Here is a 22,907-nt window from a genome sequence, read left to right on the forward strand (position 1 = left end):
CCTGCATCTATTCCATGCTGTAAATATTGTGTTTTGATGTGGGAACTTTGCATAGATTAACAGCTTCCACTAGAACAAGCACAAACCCTGAGGGTGTTGAACTTTCACAGTATCAACGGGTACATATTTCCATTGGTGTTTAACAGTGTGGCTCCAAATGTTACAAGACTCAATGCAGTAACAGACAAATAGCATATGACAGCCAATTACTGACACATGACAGACAGATCAAACCACCACTAAATGCTGTGAGAAGAAGTTGAATGACACATAATGTGTCCACAATGACACAATAACATGAAACGTGATGTTTTCACCACCTGCAAGGCTAGTTGAGTGAAACATTTGTTAATAATAAATAGGGTCATCGTGACTTGTGGCATGCTTTTTTTATTATTAATAAATACATCTTCTTTCTACTGAACACATGATTTTGAGAAGCACAGGAAAGTACTCAATAAAATTACCTTACAGTCTACTTCAAACAATTTTTTTTTTTTTTTACAGCTTTTGGTTCCTTTCTATAGGATTAATGTGGGTTTGAATACCAAACCCTTAGTATAACTAAGACTAAGACTACAGCTACGCTACAGGCTCTGTGTGAATGACTGACGGTGGCACTGGATAAAAGGTGAGATGATCATGAAGGTATTAGAATTCATCCTCAAGGAATATCTGCAGCACATTTCAATCCATACAATAGTTGTCGAGGCATTTTACCACAAATGTCAACTTGCTGGTGGTGCTACAGGAAAAGTCTGGCAATCACCAAAGTCATTAGGATTCATCCTCTGGGACCCATAATTGTCTGTACAAAAGTTCATGGCAGTCCATCCAATAGTTGTTGAGACTGGGGTGGTGGACTGACGGTCCAATATTGCCATCCCTAGATAAATATCTTCAACTTGGCATTTCCAAAGTGGCCTCTAACTTTTCAACAGTACTGCAAACTCATAGATATTTCTGCTCGTTCTGCCTCTGTGTGGATTGCACTGCAGAACATGCTGTCTTAGTTCCCAGTGATCAAAGCTGATCTTCCTCAAACCCCTGACAGTCATCAGTCATACTGGACAGGATTTTCAAAGTTGCCCTCTTCTCTCTCCGTGACGCCCACAGCTCACTGACAGAACACATTTCTCAAAAACATGTCTAGAAGGAGTTTCCCCCCTTTGCTTTCCAGGATATGAGCAATTAACATTTAAAGCATAGTCCCCAATGGAGACTCCAGTGTTTTAGCATAATAGCATGATCATTCACAACCGAGCTGGGTAATATAGTGCAAGAGGCTCCCGCTGAAATAGCATCTAAGCTGAATCTAGCATGGAGCTTGGGGACATTGTGTTCCAGTGCAGCTCAGCTTAGAATCAGACCAGCTTTGATTAGTGACAATGTGAAGTTAATCAGGATGAGAGCGGAGATAACAGCAGAGAAAATACTTCCTAATCAGAAAGGGAAGCAACCAGAGGGAGCGCTAAAGCACCTCGGGCTCCCGAGGACCCTCTGGCTGATCGAAGGCACGGCTGCAGTTTGTGAGAAACACCAAGGATATAATATACTGTATGGTCATTGCAATACATGTATTATTACTGCTTGCCCTAGTTTACAGACTCAATAGATTGCTGTGCATACTCCCATCCCTCCCAGCTCTCCCACGCAGAGCAGAAATATCAAAACAATGCTGCTGCAGTGCTCCTGCACGTGCCATATGCTTCTCTGATCCCCTGCCCCCATCCCCTCAAAACAAATTATTAAACTTTCAGTAGGACACACTATTTTTTGCCCGCACACTCACTAAATGCATACTTACCACACACACACACACACACACACACACAAACACACACACACACACACACGGTTGGGAGTGATATAACAGAGGGCTGCGAGCAGGTTGACAGCCCACGGGAATACCTCCTGCAAACACTGCAACATTCCTTAGCCCCATCTCCACTCATTAAATATGAAAGAGAGTGTTTCATGTTCTCACCTTTACTGGGCGCCACACACAAATGCGCATAGGCACACATTACGTTACTTACTTTTATTGAACACACACACACACACACACACACACACACACACACACACACACACACACACACACACACACACACACACACACACATACGAGAGATCAAAGGGCTGTCGTGCAGCTCAGCAGCCTTCCAATGAAAAGCTTTTCTATTAAAACGGCCACAGGAGGAGCTGCAGGGAACCAGAAAAGTGTTTGCTCTAAGGAGCAGGGAGAAGATGGACTCCACAAACCAAACTGCACACGACACAAAAAGGATAACTCTGGTTTGTTCTGACCCGGCTCTTATTTTCGACTCTTATTTCGACTTTTTCTGTCAGTTACAACAACACAGCACTCCCTAAAGCAAATGCTAAATTCTGGATACACAGTAACATCGAAATCTGATTTAAACAGAAATGAGTGCCCCCTAAATATAAAATCGAGAATAACACCTGTATTATTGCCTGATTGCTTGTTGAGAATTTCTCAAAATGTCAACTTGGTAAATACAATCTTATTATTGTCAATAGAAATGAACTGTACACTGTACAGTTATTTTCATTTTAGAAACAGACATATTTTTGATATTTTTATTTTCTATGTATTATTCTTGCAGGACTTGGTTTTTCTTTTCTCTTACATTAGTAATTATTGTTATGCACCAAAATACCAAAGCAAATTCATTGTATGCAAAACCTATTTGGTCTGGTATGATTAGTAGCTTATGGTGGGTAATGTTAGCACACTTAGCATAGATATTGCTAAGTGCTGGGTGTTATGAGTCTGATCATGAACTTCATGACTTTCCTCTGCTGCTACTGTTACTCTCTTACTTACTTACTGTTAATTGTTGTACAATCTACCATTACATGTAGGCGGCCACTATTCGGCTGTCTCACTTTTAAGGTGTTCATGTAGTGCACCTCACACACACACACGCACACTGAAATGCTCTTACTTCCACTGAGCAGTGTGCTGATAAATGCTGAACTTAGGAGGATTGTCTCTTTGCTCATTCTCTTTTGTTTGGCTCCACTGAGTGCTGTATATAACCTCTCTGTCAGCAGCCTGCAATGGAGTGCTTACTCCCTGGGACAAGGATAGAGAGAGAGCGAGAGAGAGACAGAGAGAGAGAGTGTGTTTGCGTGTGTGTGTGTTTTTGCCATATAAAGCCAGCACTGCTTATCACTGCCATGCTGCATGCGTCCAGGAAGGAAATGTCAAGCTGGTGTGAAATTTTCAGGTAGGAGCTCTTATGATGGAGCCCCGAAGCGAGGGGAAAAATGTTTGCGATCTCTAGTCATGCCACAACATTCATCCTGCAGTCACAGGTGGAGGGCCACTTACTACCAGCAGGAGGCATCCTGGCATCTTCCCCATATTTTCTCTCCCCCAGTACCACTCGATTCTCAATTCTCTCTCTCTCTTCTTCACCTTATTTCCCCCGTCTTCTTCTCCGTATCCATCTCTCTATCCTTTCGTCTCATGTTCTCCCATGTTAGTCTGACAGAAAAGGCCTTTTTTGAAGTTCCATGCTCACAAGCCTGTGCATTTTTTATTCTGCTTTTTTTAATTTGGTCTGAAGGAATAAGGGTGGCAAACCACACAGCCCACAGACACCGTAGGGATTTACCCATGTCCTGTTTCCCTTTTTTTCATCCTTTCCTTTCTTCCATCTTTTGAGGAGCAAACCGGCTGAACCGAATCCTTTTCAGCACCCCGAGCCTTTTGTAGTCACCAAAAATTAAAGTCCTTTTCTGCTGGATACACTGCACCATACTTGGCTTCATTTATCATGTCACCTCTGAATGCAGCTCACATTCTAGCGAATGAGTTTACTGTGAAAAACTTCCTACGACTGATTAATGAAAGTTTCTACTGGTCAATATGGGCACAAAATTCACTGGCCAGGGTGTTATTTTAGGACACTGACTTAAGAGCACACACTTTTACAGAACACTGAAATACACAATATATAAGCTTCTGAACAAATAAATGGAGTTTAGTATGCTGTTGCTGTGAGCAGTGGTGCAGACCTGCTGCAGAGCCCATTCTTTGTAAGTACAGTCCAATCTCAGTTATCTAAACCTCAAACTGGAAGCTAAGCTCTCTCAAATGCCACAGCAGACAAAGAAAATGTGAGTTCTCTTTCTGAAATGTCATTACACTCAGAGATATATATTTCAAAGGTACAATAACAAGGATTTTGATATCCCATGACAAAACTTTTCTACTTTGATTGAACCTTAGTAGGCCTCGAATATCCTAAATAAAATCAGATGTATTATTCCACTGATTGCACTCCGTAACATGGTCTGACAGTTAACAAGCCAGGAATATTGTCTTCTTTATTCCATGCATCTCTTTTTTTCCTTGTCAAAATCTGGCACCTACATCACACTCATGCCACACAACCAGCAGTTGGGTTGGAGATTCAGGTGTGTTATGCTAGTGGCGGCTAATGGAGCCTCAAGCGGAGATGAGGAGCGGGCAACAGAGGTCGTCTGGTGGTAAGCTCAACTCCACACCCGCAGATGTTTTTCATTTTCAAACTTGTAGTCTTCAAACTACAAAATCACTGGAGGAAATTTATCAGACTTCACAGGCCTCGCTCTGGAGCCACAAAAGGCTTTATGCAACTATTTTCACATACGCAGTAGTACTCCCCGAGAACTGTAAACAGACTTTGATGTATGAAATTGCTGGAGTTTCCCTTTAACAAGAGTCTACGGTCATGCTAGTGGCTGCAAATGTGCACATCAGCATGTTAACATGTTCACAAGGAAAACACTGATGTACTAAATGCAAAGTACAGTTGAGGTTGATGGTAATGTCATGGTTATCAATCCAATAGTTGAGACACTTTAGTCTGAACCAAAGTGGGAGACTAACTAACTGACACTGCCATTCATGGAGCCACACTGCTTGCACGGCTAAAGATAAGATGCTATGTTTGGCGTATTCTCTTCCTCCAAACAAATGCCATGTCTGCTGAATTCGACAAAATAATAAAAAACAAAACAAATGGAAAAGTAACTTTTTGGGGGAAAATAATTAGTTGTTTTGGAAAATGAGACCTGTTGCACATAGTTTAGTCTCTGAGCTTGTTACTTGTTAAATTTGTATTTGTATGGAGCTGTTATGAAGATAGAGACCTCACTAGGTGAAATCAGGTATTAAATGCAGGCATTATTTGTTTCTGTAGCAGGGAGAGAACTTGCTGCCCGCTTGCCCAACTGAACATTAATACACTCAGACCACCTGTGAATTCAATTCCCACCATGTTCAAAGTGATAAATAGTGGTGTTTGCAGAAAAATGAAGCCATTTATTTTAAGATTATCCAGGGTTCCAGGTCCACTGTGAAGATCAGCAGAAATTCTTTACAGGTGAAAACCTCAGCTAACCTTCTGATAGATCTAACAACCTCTACTGTATAGAAAGCAAACACAACAATATGCTTGATGATTCTCTCTTTTCAGTCTTATATCTTTTTCCTTCTTATCGCTATTATTATCGTTCTAAGGAACCATGTATAACAAGTAAACAGAGCTAAAATTAGTGCTTGTGACTCAGAAATGATATTTTCAAAGGACCTGAAAGTGCTGATGAACAGAACTCAGCCTCAATATTTCCTCAACCGGTATAACCTATGATTCATAAACCCGGCTCCCTCCCCACTCGACAAGAGAAACTGTTTCCAGTTGTTTGTACTGACAATCACTACCCTGTCTGTCATAATCAAAAGCACAATCAACAAAAGCAGTAAAGAAAAGGATGCTGTGTGCTACTGGCCCTGTCAGATGCAATATTTTCTGAGCCTTGCTGAGCATGTTGATGGATGATTTGGAAGAGAAAAGATGGGTGAATTAGCTTCTTTGTTTCACTAGAGGGTGGAGTGGGATGGAGAATAAAGGGTTGTTTAAGGGACAGACACTGGACCAGCGTGATTATTTTGACCATGAAGGTACATCCAGGATGAATACACAGCACTATTATACCTACATGTGTATTTCTTTGGATGCTTACAATGCTGCGTTGGCCAGTGTATTAAAAGATGTAACATGGTGTAGATGTGGATGTAAGAGCAATCACATTGTGAGAATTTGGTCCTAAAACCAGATTGTTTGACACTGTCTTTGTTCACTAAAACTCTAAATTAGCTATCGATGGATGTGTGTCATAACACAGTCTAAGACCCCAGTTTTAGACTTATGACCAAAGATTTTCATCATGATTCAAGACCAACTTTCACCTGGAACATCCCGATCATACAGGAGCCATACTTAAAACTTGACTCTCTAAAGTCAACAAATTCAATTTTTTATTTTCAATTTTATTTGTATAGCGTCAATTCATAACAGAAGTTATCTCAGGACACTTTTCAAATAGAGCAGGTCTAGACCGAACTCTTTAAAACATTAATTACAGAGACCCAACAGTACCACCATGAGCAAGCACTTGGCGACAAGGGCAAGGAAAAACTGCCTGTTAAAAGGCAGAAACCTAGGACAGATCCTTCGGCTCTAGGTGGGTGGTCGTCTGTCTCGACCAGTTGGGGTGAGAGAGAGAGAGAGAGAGAGAGAGAGAGAGACAGAGAGAGAGAGAGAGAGAGAGAGAGAGAGAGACAGAGAGAGAGAGCGAGAGACCTTAAGTTCTCACCTAACAATAAACAGGCAGGGGTAGGAAGACATTGTAAAGCTACATACCTCAAATATGCATTTATTAGGCCTGTGGAATGAGGCTACTTTATATAATTCACTTGCAATTTACTTACAAAGGTCGACCGCTCTGACAAAAGGTTTGGTAATGCGTTAGAGGCTCACATGCTCAGTATGTGTGTATGTTTCTGTAACTACATGATCAACATGCTAAGGATCCGAGTGCACAAGCTCATCCATACTAATCGCGGTCAGTGTGTCACACGGCTGAATATCTGTTTAGAGTGTGATGAAACTGCACCGACTGGGACAGGGTTTGACATAGATTGATGCACTGAGATTTATTCTCATATTTTCACATCACAGACCAACTGACGTTAACCACGGGTGTATTTTTTATTTATTTATTTGATTAGGAAGAGACTCTTGATTCAAGTCTTTTAGAAGATGGTTAACAAACCAATACATCTTCACTGTGACAGGAAAAGTCAACGCAACAGCCATGTCTTTCACAACACAGTAGTTAATTGCGTCACTCTCTGGCAACAGTGTTCTCCTCTGGTGTGTTCTGCTCCATTCCAATAAAGCTGCTGTTTTTACACAACTTGTTTTGCTGTTAAATGCACCTGTGCTGTGGAGAAATGCATGTCCTTACATTCCCTCTACTGCAAAGTCCCACTAGTCTCTGTCTCAGAGAGAGCAGACAATAGTTAAGAGCCGGAATAAAAATGAGAATTAAAAAAAACCTGAACTCACAAGCTTGTAGCTTATCAGGACATTCCAGGGACAGAAGGAGACGTACTGAACTGTGACCTGGCACTTTTTTTCTCCTCTTTTGCTTCCAAAGTTCTGGTTTATTTGGCTATAGCTCTATGTGAAAAACACTTACAGCTGCACATAAAAACACACATACTTTCTCTTCTTCTACTTTCCATCTGCAGTATCACTCTGCTGAGCAATCTCCTCGTCCCTGTGGGGTCAGGAGTGAGAGCAGAGAAAGTGCTACTTTGTGAGACCCTTTTGTTAGGTGTTAAATAGGATAATTATGTAAAGTAGCTTGTTTTGTAATAGCCTCCTGAATGCTGTTGATTAGATAAAATGATGTATTAACACTAATGAGAGTCAGCCAATTTCTAACTCAATTAGAGTCAAGACAAATAGACTCACAAATGCCCCAAATAGTGGACCAGTGTTGTAAAAAGCAATTCATTATTCTGTTTTGTCAAATATGGATGAAATCTTGTGTATGTGTAATTGTTTTAAGGTGAAACCATTTGTTGATTATCCAATTAAATCGACAGAAGGACATTTTCATTTGTCGAGCAAATTCAACAAAGAAGAAGGTTTCAGCTTCACAGATGTGAATCTAAAATAATGTGTAATGTAAATGATAATTCACTGTTTAGTTTTACGTTGCTAGAAGAGTTAAACTAACAGATAGAGCTGGCGACATTCATGATCTACATCCTTCTAATTTTCAACAAATCACTTGAAAAATAACAAAACCAACAATGCATTAGTCTGTCCCTCAACACTTTCCAACTCAGCACCAAGTAAACACAAACAAAAAAAAGGTTCAATAACTTCCTGTTACAGCTGGGCACTGTAGTTGGCAGCAAACACTTCTCAAGCATGAGTCAGTACAGTGGACTTGTTAGGGACTATTTTTAGCTGTGGATTTATACATATTCGTTGCTCCTGTGAGTATTTACAGCAGCAGGATGATGAATGTTGGATCAACTCAAAATAAAATACAGTTCCCATTCCATTAATGGTAATAAAGGAACACGTCACCCTGTGCATGTGTTTTGACAGTGTGTTTGAAAGTGCGTTACACAGAGAAATAAGCTGCAGTATATCAAGCTTTGGCTACACAAGCAATACTTGTTAGTAGGATCAATTCACGGTTGGTTTTGGTATTTTTTGTAATGGAATTTGTTGACATTAAGAAAAACACAGAATATTGTATCTTATCCTTTAACTGCAACACAACCTTAAGGACCTGGAAGAGACTATATTTAATATATATCATCATATATGTTGATGTACAATAACCCACATGATAGTGAATCTTAATGTCCTTGATATTAAATGGATTTATTGCCCAGCTTTACTTAGTGTATAAGTTTGGATGTAGTTAAAAAGTAAATTGCAGCTGATATACACATACACACACACAGACACACACAGACTCACACCTGCCACACAGTCTTTTGAATCCTCCTTCCAATCTCCAGGCCTCAGGCATGCTCTGCTGGGGATGTTCTCAAAATACACCCATCAATCATTTTTCAGACAGCTTCGCCTGCCCCTCCCCGCTACTCCGCTCAGTCTCAAGGTGAAGGAGGGTGCTGCGTCCCTCCCGTCTATAATAACTCACCTGTAGGACTGCACACACACACACACACACACACACACACACACACACACACACACACACACCCCGCTGGAAAGAGTGTGCGCGCTCACATTTGGTGTCCCCTAAAAAAAAAAAAAAAAAAAACCATAAAAATCACAAACTCTATCTCTAAGGTCCCATCGGGCTGGCTAAAAGGACAACAGAGTGGACAGGAGAGATGACATTTCCCAGGCTGGAGGTGCTTTGCCTTGTGGCATCCATCTGGACGTAAGTGATGAAGGACTGGAAGAGCACAAAAACACACACACACACACGCATGCGGACAGCTTTTTCTTAAAAACTGCAGACGTGAGAAAAGAAAGGAAAAGCGAGTAAAACACAAGCCCGTGCTATTTCCCTTAGAGAGGACAAGAAGACGGTGAAGCTCACATGACCAGAATGTAATTACATGTCTACATTTGGTGCTCTGTGTTTTCACATGAGTGCCGTCTGCTGGGATACACAGAAGGGAGAGCACTCTAATACGATTCAAATCCTTCAAAACCTGAGTATCATCAAAGTTATAATCCCTCTCTGTTATGTTCATTCACATACTGTACATCCGGTGTTGTATGTGCTTAGCTTTTTCCAGATAGGACACATGTCGTCTGGTGAAACATGCTGAAAGGGTAACGGGAAACATCTTACAGTTTTGTCTGATTTGAATGGACTTATCAGGGGGATTCTCGCTACCTGCTTTGGCATACCTGATGTGGAAAAACAGGCTGAATAAGTAAAGAAACTGAGACAACAAAGGGCCCCCGCTCGGTTTTCTTTTTTGCCAGCCAACAAATATTTGGCAGGACAGGGGGGAAAAAAAACAAAAAAACAAAAAAACTTTAAGAGGGTGAGAGTGGGGGGAATAAAAGCAAACAGCGAGGTTCTGTAAAGAGCCTGTCCTAGTTCTTTTTGTCTACCAAAACAAAAAGGAGAGGCAGGAGGGAGGGGGGGGACAAAGATGGATATGAAGGCAAAAAGAGGAGGTGAGAAAGATGGAGGCAGAACGAGAGAGAGAAATATAGAGTGAGTTATGTAACTACAAGGCATCTGTGATGTCAACTGCTCTGTCTTCACTGGAACCGACGCTCCTTTGAACATGCAGCGATGAGAGCGCTAAACCGAACACATATTTCTCTGCATATTTTGACAGAATCTGGTTGTATGTGTTGCAGCTGACTTTAGACATGAGAGAGAACAAGTCGCGTTCACCTGAGTGAAAACATTTACTCAAGTACTGCACTTATATGCAGTTTTGAGGTACTTTACTTTAGTATTTTCCATTTTATGTTGTATACATCTGTTCGACCACATTTCAGAGGAAAAATGCTGCAGTTACCACTTGTTATGCAGGTAAAGATATTACAGGAAATATTTTACTAGCTCATATATATCATACATTAGGTAGATTAAACAACAGTGCATAAAGTAAAGGAAAAGATTAAATCTCATCTCAGTTTACAGATTAACTTCCCTGTTCAATGTTGACCAACTGACATTGCTGCAGTTCTCCTTTAAAATGAGGGATTGCTGCCAACAACACCCCCAAAACTACAACTATTCTTTAAATTTGATACTTCAGTAGTTTGCTGATAATACTTGTTTACTTAAAGCCCATTTTTGATTGCAGGACTTTTATTTTTAGTGAAGTATTCTGTGGTATTGCACTAAGTAAAGGACCTAAATACACATCTAGCTTTTACTGTGTGTGTTTTCCTCCCATACTCAAAGTCCCACTTAATACTCTAACTCTCCTCCTCTTCCTCCTCCTCTCAGTCTGTTGTCCCGTTACAGCTCACAGACTCCACCCTGCCATCCTGTTAGCGCTTATCAGAGCATGGCTCGAGTCCAAACACGGACACACACGTCTACCTTTTCCACCAATCAATACCAAATTTACAGAGGCAGCTTTTCTCCCCCTAACTGAGCTCAGCTCTCAGGGGTAGCTGGTATCACCAGGCTGCGGATGTTTGGAGTGAACAACACACCTCTCATATGGCTGCTTACACAAACCACCTTAAACCTGGAACACAATGTAAGTTATTGAAACATACAGAGACAAGACTCCACCACTTGTATATACTATTTCCCCCGACATACAGAGATCTTTTAGTCCTGACGGTCAGAAAGAAACTGAGCCAACACAGAGGGCAACGCACTGAATGGCAGGTAGACTGTGATCACTGTGATTGATTATGTCACTAAGAAATAATAATAAATATCTATGAGAAGAAATCTTCACAGACAACCTGTAACAAGGCTAAATGTACATATCTCGGTGTGGAAGGCACAATGGTGCTGAGTGCTAAATGCTAGCACATTTAACACTATCACTATCACAATAACAATGCAAACACACTGATTTACATCACATATATCATGTTCTCCATCTTAGGTTTAGCATGTTAACACTAAACACAAACTATGTCTTTAGCTTTTATTCATTTAAACCAAAGTATTGGAGGATTTCAAATCCCTACCAGATGATGGCGCGATAATTAATTGATCACTAAAGTTATTACAATTGATCTTGTTGGGAACATGACTGTATTTACCAAACATCACGGTAGTTCATGTCCATGAGATATTTCAGTCTGGTCCAAAGACCAACAGCCGGACCAACAGACATCCCTAGAGCCAAGTAGTTAGCAAAGATAAACATTTTTTTTTTATCAATTTGCACTAAAAAGCCAAAGAAACAGAACAAAGCAATTAGTAGACTGTCAACACTAGCTGACTTAGATAGACTCGGTCCCACGTCGGCCAATAAGTCAAGAAACCCAAATTGAAACCATCTATTGGCCCAACAATCGTAATGTATGTTCACTCACTTATAGACCTGCAGCCACCATTAAGCACTACCTTCCCTTCAGCTGGGACTAACTGGATTAGTCGCCCAACCAGATCAATAACAATCCACACAAATATCAGCACATCTCCTCTTGTGGAGGGTCCTTGGTGGATAAATAGGATTGGAAATGCTGGGGATAAAGGCGCAATCACATTTTGACTAATTCCTCACAGGCGTCTCTTTCTTTGTTTCTGTTTCATTTCATCATGCTAGAAGATCTTTCTCCCCTTTAATGTCGGAAGATTGAGAGACAAAGGGGAGATTCAGCGACTACGCATGGGGTCTTTTGACCAAAAAGGCAAGATTGGGAAAGTAATGTGCAATGTGTCAACAGGAAGCAGCCCCCATGTTTAATGCCACCACAAACACACAATGCAAATGTTTTCAGATCAGGTACCATTTCTCTCACTCCGTCTTGCTGCAGGCAAACACTATCTCTCTGCTAATACCTCTTAATATTTGTTTTGTCCTGCTCAAATTAGCAAATGTGTACAGGAATTCTAGTGTACATAGAAAGTCAGATTAAGTAAGCTGTCTTCTGAAGTACTGTATTTCAGACTTTGACAAACTTTCCCATTAAAACCATTGAACTTTCTGGTACTCACCAATAAACCAATTCATTGTCTACAGAAGCACACAGCCATGCTAGCATCTCTGCAAGTACAGTAGGTACTTTGATCTTAAAATGCTAACATGCCGATGTTGTACTGTATAGGGTTTACCATATTCACCATCTACAAGTGACGTGTAAGCATGCTAAGATTTGCTAATTAGCACTAAAAGTAAAGTACAGTTGAGTCTGATGTGAATGTGATTGGTTTTTTCAACCAAAGGTTTTACAATTCATCCTGAGAGGAGCATGAATGTCTGTACTGAATTTCACAGCAATCCATCAAATGTAACAGTCTTGATTAAAGCGGTGGACTGACTTTGTTTTACATCATTTAAAATGGAATATTTTGGGGGTTTTGGACTGTTGTTTAGACTGAATAAGAAGTTTGATGGCATCACCTTTGGGTCTTGACATTTTCCACTATTTTCACATTTTATAGACTAAACATTAAATCAAAAAAGCAGCTTACAGATTAACTGATAATAAAAAGAATTTGCTGCAGCCCTACTCACCACACAGTCGTAAGGTCACACACAACTGGCACAGGTCAAAAGGAAGAGAAGAGCAATTTGAAAATACTGTTTGACTCAGGAGTACACTTGTTTGTCTGTCTCTGTGTCTTCATGTGTGTGTGTGTGTGTGTGCGCGCGTCTGCGTACCAAATATATTTTTAGCGAAACTCTATCCTTGTGGTTACGTGTTTACCAGGAATATGCACACAAACTCTCCCACCCTCCCCGCTATGAACGTATACCACACACACAGACACACACTCAAAAAAGCAACTGTCATTTCTCATTCGTTGTCTCTGTCCATCTCCAAATCCAGTCCCTCAGCTCAGCTCCACCACCTCCCTGTCTATAACTCAGGCGATAAATCCACTCTCCCGCACACATAAAAAAAAAAGACGAATGGGGAAGTGGGAAGGGAAGGTGAGGGCGAAAGAGATAGATGACACCCTCATATATATATATGTAGGCTCGTCTATAAACGCTCGCTGCGTTGACATTCATCCTTCTCCTTTCTTTTTGGTGTGCGTTTGTCGTGTGTGTGTGGGCGGGTGAAGGACACTCCACATCTCTCTCTGTTGAGAATAAAGAAGTCTTTGTAACATCCAGTCTCTCAGGACCTGGGCTTTAAACACACATATCACGGGGCTTCCTATCCACAGTGACACACACACACACACACACACACACACACACACACACACACACACACACACACACACACACACACACACACCAACACTGTCACCATATAACTCCTAAAAAAATACAGAAATCCTATGCTGGTGCACAACAAAATCAGCAAATTTAATGAAATTATCTCACTATGCATCTTGTCCGATCAACAGGCAAGGTTGAACTATTATATTAATGCTGTGGGGAAAGTTGTGTAATTAAAATGAACGAACGTAAGGAGCAAAAAAATCAGAAGGAAAGGAAAAATAGAAGATAGAGACGCAGTACTCACCATCCTCTTTGCATTCCTCGGGCGGCTTTGCCTTCTTGGCTAGCCTCGGGTCCAGCCACGATGTTGTCTTGGTGTTGTGGCTGTGAAGAGACGACAGAGAGAGAGTGAGAGGGAGTGTGATAGATGGCGAGGGAGAGGAGACTTGGCAGAAAGAGAGAAGGAGGTTGGTGGATTCTTAATTCAGCCGGAGAATCATTTCAGAGAGGAAAGATGAGACTCCCTTGCATGCCTGCCTCTAAAAAGGTGACGAGAGAGACGGGGTGGGGTAAAAAAAGCTTTAGGTTAACAAAATGGCAATCAATACTTTTAATTTGCTTACTTAGCGGGCAGAGGGGGAGGAGGGGTGGAGATGGGGCAGAAAGGGATAGAGGGGTGACTGAGGGAGTGATGGAGGGGAACAGCTGTGAGTTTGGCAGATTCATCCCGAGCCTCGGGCAGAGAGCTGGATCTAGATCAGATATGATGGTGTGCCAGGAAAACTCGATGCATCTCCACAGCTCGTCTGAAGCTCTGGAGCCACAATGGCCTCCCTTCATGATGACAGTAAGGGAGGGGGAGGGCAGGGGGAGGTGTACACAAAGTGCCTACAGTAAAAAAACCAAGGTGAGAAGATGAAGGAAGGGGATGCTGTAAAGAGGCCTTGTTGTGTCTTTAGTCTTTTCAATACTTACTTCCCAAAGAATTTTTTTTTGCAAGTAGGCATTAAAGTCCAATGACAAGAATAACAATCTAAACAGTAATACTAAATAAAGCATAAAAGCTGCGTAAAATATGAATCTATACAGACGTTAAAGCTCCATTAATTATATTTTTTGGCCAGTTGGAAGCTAAGGGACAAGCTGAAAACTCACACATTATCACTTTATAAAGTTGTCATGGTGACAGTGTTTTTAAACTGTTTTACACATCCAGCAGACACGGAGCAACATTAGAATTCATTTGGAGTCATGTTTCTGTCAACCTGACAAATTCTCGCTCTTTAGCTGCTGCAACAGATGTTCAAATGTCTTCACCAGCCGGTTGCTAACTTTGTCCATCTGCCTGCTGTTACTGGAAATGAGGTTGATGTCAGCACAATTTGCAGGCTGTGAAAACCAAAACAATGAGCTAAAAGAGGCAAAAAAAAGTTCCATAGAGCATTAGCACCATAGAGTTCATTCTTTGTGGGACATTTCATTTATTCAATTTTAACATAAAGAAACTAAAATAAAGTTGGACTAAAATATAAAAAACTCTATAGCCAAGCTTTGGCGGTGGCTGTGGCTGAGAGGTAGAGCGGGTCGTCCACTAGGTTGGCGGTTTGATCCCTGGCTCCTCTCACTGCATGTCGAAGACACTGAACCCCAAATTGCTCCCGACACTGTGCATCGGTGTATGAGTGTGTATGAATGATTAGTTTCCATTCTGGTGAGCAGTTGGCACCTTGCATGGCAGCCACTGCCATCAGTGTATGAATGTGTGTGAATGGGGTGTGTGGGATGTAGTGTACAGCGCATTGAGTGGTCAAAAGACTAGAAAGGCGGTATATAAGTACATTCCATTTACCATTTACCAGCTGCATAGCATAAATGCAAATTTTGCCATACTTACAATGATAATGCTATTATGCTCATATTGAGCAGGTCGAAGAAAAAGTTCAAGTTGTTGTAATTCATCCCGAGTGGAACATTAATGAAGAAAAAATTGCAACGTAATCCATCCAACATTTTTTTGAAACATTTCAATCCAAACCAAAAATGTCAACCTTGCAGTGGCACCACGGTGTTGAGATATGTTGGTGGAAACTTACCTTTAGACAAACTAACAGACAGACATTGCCTAAACACAGAGATAAAAGTAGGAGACTAAAGCCCAAACCACATACAGAGCCAAATAGATAAGGTAAGGTAAAGTCCTCCGCTTTGCCTCTCTCTTTTCCTCTTCCTTCCTCTCTTCTACTGCCAAATATCACTATTTATAGTATAAATATCTGCAACTACTTTTTCCTCTTTCTTATCCTCCCGCTCACCTCCTTTTTTTTTCAGTCTTCACTATTTTTAATCAGTATCACTTTCTTTTCCTTCCATCTCCCTCCTTCTATGCTTCTCCTCAGCCGCCTCACTTCAAGGGCTGGAGGTAAACGAATTGATCTCGTATGGAGGCCAATCAAAGGGAAGCATCCTCTTGGCAACCACTATCCCTTTGGCACTGCATCACATATGCCCAGACACAAAAAAAAAAATCTTGAAGCTACAAATTCAGTGGGCTAACTGCATTAGCTGTGTAATTTGCTTGATGGATGTGAGAGAGTGAGGTTTTTCTGTTTTAAGGGAGGAGATGCACGGTGACTCGTCTGTAGTGGAGGGAAATGAAAGTCTGTTTCTGTGGATATGAAGAGGCAACATGTGCCTGGCTGGGTGACAACTGCATCACCGCCGCCTCATTTCTTAGTCTGGTGTTGCTGTGCAGCTTCTAGCAGTTTATGATGCATTCAAGCGTGCTTGGATTCAATCAATGCTGTGGAGAAATTTAGCCTGATGACTGAAATGATCTATTGAAGCAATAAAAGCTTTTGTAATAGCAGAATTATTCCCCATTATGGCTACATTAGTTAATGCTATACAAGAACTCATGTCCACATACATGCACACACTCAATTCCCTCAGCACCACTACAAAAATACACGGCAACTCCATTATTGTGGTGTAAGAAAGACTCACCTCCACAGTTTTTACTGCAGCTGTAAAAGGCTAACAACCCCAATGAATTAAACTTTAGAGCTTGTATAACAGAGTTCGGTGTAGCAATGTATTTCTGGGGACCTCTAAATCTCATTAAACCACCAAGCATCAATTACGGTCTCTGTATGTGTGGGTTTCTGTGGGGAATATACAGAAGTAAATTTAGATGCTACCTGGCCCACCTGGCTCAATTTAATTTTGTTACATGAGAATGAAAATACAAACTCACTAGATGGTGGGAAACAGGCATTCACGGCGGTTGTTCTGATTCTGTTTCTCTTATACTTGTACAGATTTTGAGTGGAACATTGAAGTCCTTTCTCTTTTCCGTTACAGTTAGACAAAGAGTAAGACATCTTTTATTTAAAAGGTACCATGTGGAGTTTTTGACCACTAGTGGCACTGTGGAGAAATGTTTCTACAAGTAAGTCTCTGTTTTGCTTGCTATTATTATTATTATTATTATGCAAAAGGTTGACTCACAGTACGCATTCATTCACATTCCAATGGTTTCACTTCAGAGAATTGGCTCTGCAGATATTTTATGAGGAATGAAATGCACTCAACATGTTTGTTAAGATACACTCGATGTATTTTGGTGAGTAATCCTGAATGTAAACAGGAACTTTGTTTACAAGGAAACTCCACAGGGTCCTTATAAAAATTTAAGATGCTGCAGATCATTGCTACAATACAGCTAATGTTAATAGAAGATACCTTTCTCTGTCTGATTTCTTTTTTTGTTTTGTTTTATTACTTTGCACCACCCAAAGTGGTTTTTTTACTACTTTAAACCTGCACTAATTCATATTTTTATATTAGCCATGGCTCAAAGAAAGGGGCCGGTCTTAGTGACAAACCTAATCCTGCAGTTTGCCCCAGCTTTAAGCTGCATTTTAGCACCTTTTAGCTCATTGTTTGGTTCAAAACCTTTCAACTTTATTGCTTTGGTTCACTCTCACCAGATCGTTTCCAAATGCTGTCGTTTTCAACAACAAAGCTCTACCTGCACAGCAACCATATTTATGGAGATCAAAAACAGCTAAAAGAGGAGTGGATATTGGACTTACACTCATCAGCTGGCAGTCATATAACTTTAAATGAATGCTAATGTTCCTCAGTGTCTGCTGGAATGCGTAAATACGCAACTTTATTAGATGATAATATATAATTGTTGTGTTTATAGCTTGTTCTTCTGCCTCCAAGTGGTCATAAAGATCCTTTAATACTTCTTTAAAAGTCGCTAAGAAGACTTTCTTCCATCTGCTCAGTTTGTATTTTCAGCATTATTTCTGCAGTGAGTTTTAGGAACACCTGAGTGACTAAAATATCCAAGTTTCATCAGCAATGCACAGACTGACGCAATGTCCTGGAGCAGGGTTAGATGTAACCATGACACTTACTCGATGAAGTAGACCTCTCCTTTCTCTGTGTATGCCATCTCCCAGTTGTCAGGCAGTGGCCCTAGCTCGTCGTTCTCCTCTGGTTTGGGTACTGTAATTTTTGGGGACAGGCCGTCGTCTTTGGGTGGCTCGGCTGGGGCCTCTGCTGGGTTGCTCTGCGGGGCGATGTCCCCCGAAGCATCTGTGCTTTTGTCCTCATGTTCGCTTGACTCTGAGGTGACAACGGGGCAGGATGAGACAAGCACGACATCATCGCTCAAGAAAGGAGAGGGACAAGGGAGGTGAAGCGAGGCAGAAGGAGTGGTAGGAGGCAGGGAAAAGAGATTGATTGAGAGTTGGGGTTAGGGTGGACACAGAGGAAAAAAGGGAAAGAATGATTAGAAAAGGGTGAGGAGAAGTGGTGACTCAGGGGAAAGAGAGGAGAGAGGTGAAGGCAAGAGAGGGAATGATTGAGGTTAACAAGACAGAAAGACGAATAAAGCAGAAGAGACAATAGAGATTGAGAGAGTAGCTGGCTGTGATGCCCTATTTTGAGTTGTGGCAGTGTGTGAATGTGTTAGAGAGAGAGAAATGGTGTGTGTGGAAGAAAGAGAAAGAGATGGTGAGAAGTGTGTGTGTGTGCTTTTCCTGAGGACGGCTGGTGGAGGGAAGTGGAGAGGGGACAAATGAGAGCAGGGGGGATTCAGAGATAATCTATGGGAGGGAAAGAGCGAGGTAGCTATCTGCTTAGATCACAGAGCCTGCTGTGCTCTATTGATTCCCCTTCAGCTCTCCTGGTCAGCCCACACTCTGTCCATCTACAGAGACAAAACTCCTCCTGAGCTGAACGCTGCAGCCCACTTTAACATCAAACATGGCTCACTGCACAGCCCGGAGCCCGAAGTTATCGAGCATCTCAACGCTGCCGATAGGAATCAGTTAGAAATGTTTCCTGTCCCTGCATTTTGTCTCAACTCTCAGGGGTACAATCAGTGACTGCATCATTTAGAGCAAATGTAGATAACAACTGGACACTGGGATTTTTCCAATTACAGAACTTTTAACCCTTTATGAACCGGTGAACTGGCTGAGATCACTGATATAGCTAAACGGGGATTGTGTCCTTGCGATTATGACCGCTAAGGCGGAATAACTTAGGAGGAGATCAGGTGGGCAAAAACATCACCTTCGTTTACATCACCTCCAGAAATCCAATTATATAAATTGACATTATTTAATTTTCAGTTGTGCCTTTTCTTTTTTGTTATTTATAGTTTTTTATATTCATCTTAACTTTTAACATTCATATTACATTTTTTAATTTACACATAATGTTAATCTAATTTAATAATAATTTAAATTATGCACTTTATAAACATTAAGAATGCTGTCACATTATATATTCTGTTACATTATATTTTATTTTTAATCCGGTTTAAAACCGTTCTGTGCATTTAATTTAGTATTCTGTCTTTTCTTTCTTTTTACCCTTTGAATCACTTTGTAAACACAAGGAAAGGTGTTGAATAAATAAGAATAATAGATCTTTATATACATCTACCTGTCATTTAGGTGTTATTTTTACATTTACAGTATTATTTCTTGCATTTAAATGAGTTTGTCTTTCTTTTTCTTTCTATCTTTCCCTTAAGTTAAGTACTTTTTATGCATTTTTAGAAGGTTGACATACAAGAAAAGTCACCATAAGTATTGCACAGCACACTTTAGAATATTGTAGGAGATGTTGAAATATGCACATGTATGTATTTCTCTTACCAATTAAGGGTCCTACCTTGTTTGAGCTCCTTGTGGTAGGGAAACCAAAATCTCATCCTCTTACCAAACCTTCTTTCTTAAAACACTTCCTTTAACAGTTCCCTAAAGGTTCAACATATCTTTAAAAAAAATAGCAATCACACATAAGAGTGAGTGCTGGCACTAACTGGGATCAGTGCCCAAACACTTTGACTTATTGTGCTGTTCTGACTACTGTGAGAGACTTTGCTGTCCTGAGGGCATAAAACCAGCTTAGAAAGTCACAGGACCAAAGCATGGTTTTGGATTTGGAATCACAAAAATCACTCATAAAGGCTCTTTCATGATGGTCTTATCATGTGATCACGGGATGCGTTCAAAGGGTTTCTGTGTGTGTCTTAGTCAGTACATTACTCTGAATGTTGCTGAAGACTAATATCTGTTCCAAGAAATGTCTTTCTCTATTATTTCATGAATAAGAACAACCTCAAGAGGTTTGGTCTTGTTGCGTACTGTGTTGAATGTCACTTCTTCCTATTTTTAGAGTTTACAGAGAGGATAACAATGGTTTGGACAGGGCTCACTCACAAGTGAGAGAAAACACTTAATGTTGATTTTTAAAAGAGCCTGCAGACTCCTGTTGAATTGGAGAGCAATATATGTGTATGCCCTCTAGCTATCTGTGCTGAGACAGTGCTCGATAATGAAACCTAATGAATTATATCATATTCTGGAGAGCAACGGCACTAATGCTTTAAACATAAACAGTTTGGACTGCAGAGGTAATCACTGACTGTAAGAGTGAATTATAATTTAGAGTTTACATATCTGGTCATTAAATTGCACATAAAGATATTTGTGTAACCAATTAAAAGTGATAATCTGCCATAAAATCATTTTCCAAGAAATCCATGTAAAAGCAATCTGTTACTGTCTCTGTTGCTAGGCAACCACTCTAGAGAAGCCAGTTGCTATGACTTAAACAACACTATCAACTGATCCTGTGGATCAGCCAGACATAGAGCGTGACCTCAAACCTAGCTGTCATGACGAGGCTTCTGGCTCAAGTGACCTTTGCCTCTGCGTCTGTGGAGGTCGTTGTCGGGGCTGACCTGGGGTGACAGCAACACCGTTGCCATTGACGATGGGTCTCTCCTCCTCCTCCTCCTCTGGGGGCTCGATGCTGGCTTTTTCCATGTTGCTGACCGACTTGTTACGCTTCCTCTTGCCCTCGGAGGTGGGTCTGGCGCCCGGCAACAGCTGGTCCGTTACATTTAGCAGCAGAGCGCTGGGCTCAGCCGGAGGCTTCGGGGTACCGTAAAAGTTATCTGGAACAAAGAGGAGGAAGAGTTGTGAGACATTTAGACCAAAGTCATTTTTATATGCCAAATGATTAAATCTCGTATTTTAGAAACGCTAGCTGCATGGCTGAAGGTGTAAAAATGTCTGAATGAAATATCTTAACAACTACTGGATGGATTGTCATGAATGTTTGTACAGACATTCACTGTCCACAAAGGATGAATTCTAATAACTTTGGTGATCCTCTGACTTTTCTCTAGGACGACCATGAGGTTGACACTTGTGGTTCAGAAGAAAATACCAAAGAACTATCGGATGGATTATTGTGAAATCTGATTCAGAAATTCCTGATCCCCAGAAGAATGAATCTTAATGACTTTGCTGATCCTGTGACTTTTTCTGAGGAGTTTTTGTTTTGAGCAACAACTATTGGGTTGGTTGCCATATACAGATATTCAAGGTCCCTTGAGAATTAATTATAATAACTTTTGTCATCCCTACACTTTCCATCTAATGCCATCATCAAAATGTAATTCGTCTATTACTTTGGTGCAAAACTAATGACTTTCAGTTACACTTCAACTGTGGTGTTAGAATACTAACAGGTTAAACTAAGATGGTGAACCTGGTAAATATTATGTGAAAAGGATCAGCATGTTAGCAGTGTCACTGTGTGTTAACATGCCTACATATTTACACATTTAGCTTAAATCCCAATTCTGCCAAGGTACACCTTTAAAAAGCTGCCTACATGGCAAACAAGAACATACAAGATTCTTGAATTAAATAAGCATTTCCATTAAATCTTAATAACAGAAAACATAGCAAAATTGACACATTAAATCCACATAATGAAAAAATGAAGAGAAGGAGAGTTAAAATATAGCAAAGAGGCCCACAGAGTAAAAAGTAAGGATGAGAGAAGAGGGAGCAGTAGGTCGAAGGATGCACCAGCTACAGGGAGGATGAGGAGTAGTCGAAGCCAGCTGATCCCTGAACACACCAGCTGGGGGATCAAGATCACATCATGTCTTACAATATTACAACAGTTATAAGATCTGCACAAAGCAACGCATATTTGCAAACAAAGGCACGCTGACATGCACACACCTCGTCATGAACTAATTTCACCAATTTTGGGGGATAATTTGTTGTTGTCTTACATCTTCTCATCAGTCACTTATTAGACCATGCATGGATTTCCCTGGCATATGACTGAATAATCACTGTAACTCTAAGTTTTTGGTGTCTGCCCACTACTAACTGCCAACCGCTGGGAACTGCAGTTTTTCACTTGGCTCTGAGTCAACAGCTCCTTCCAGTCGTCTATGTTGATTTTATATTTTACTGTCCTTCAGCTTGTCTCCTGACAGCAGCTCAGTCCCTGCAGCAGTCTCCATCAGTCATTGTTAAAACCTCATAACTTCATGTTTACTTTGAGGGTCACTGTGAAGATTTTCTTTTTATGGACTATTTTCTTCTAAAGGTCAAAAATGCTGAAAACTACTGGAAAGAGTTGAGTTGTTAGATGTCACTTTTCAAAGCTTTAACCAGAACAGAAGAAAATTCCATTCACATGTTTTGAATTGCGGCTACAGCAGAAATCTCAACGGCTCAAAACCTGAGGAAATAAAACCGACTTTATATGCAGGGGGGTACATGGGAAATTGTGTCAAAAGGTTAAATGTTCCCTTCTGGCTTGAGGAAGATCCACAACTCTCAGGGTTGTAAAACATCTT

General features: G+C 40.8%; 1 protein-coding gene across 22 annotated transcripts in view; it reads right to left on the bottom strand.

Annotated features, from left to right (window-relative positions):
* magi2a (membrane associated guanylate kinase, WW and PDZ domain containing 2a) overlaps positions 1 to 22,907 on the bottom strand; it is a 208,516-nt gene that overhangs the window by 50,644 nt on the left and 134,965 nt on the right. For 21 of the 22 annotated variants that reach the window (XR_007882556.1, XR_007882554.1, XR_007882551.1 and 18 more), the window contains exons 4-6: positions 20,979 to 21,194; positions 18,133 to 18,343; positions 14,010 to 14,089 (exon numbers count right to left, since the gene is read on the bottom strand). Coding sequence is in view for 14 of the 22 variants with exons in the window: in XM_051392363.1 (XP_051248323.1) it covers positions 14,010 to 14,089; positions 18,133 to 18,343; positions 20,979 to 21,194 (507 nt within the window). In the remaining 8 variants the exon portion in view is untranslated. Of the gene's footprint in view, positions 1 to 14,009; positions 14,090 to 18,132; positions 18,344 to 19,903; positions 20,077 to 20,978; positions 21,195 to 22,907 lie in introns of those variants that run through there. The other variant, XM_051392372.1, reaches the window with a different exon arrangement.

This window comes from Dicentrarchus labrax, unplaced genomic scaffold (assembly GCF_905237075.1).
Source record: "Dicentrarchus labrax unplaced genomic scaffold, dlabrax2021, whole genome shotgun sequence".
In the NCBI taxonomy this organism is placed as follows: Eukaryota; Metazoa; Chordata; class Actinopteri; family Moronidae; genus Dicentrarchus; species Dicentrarchus labrax.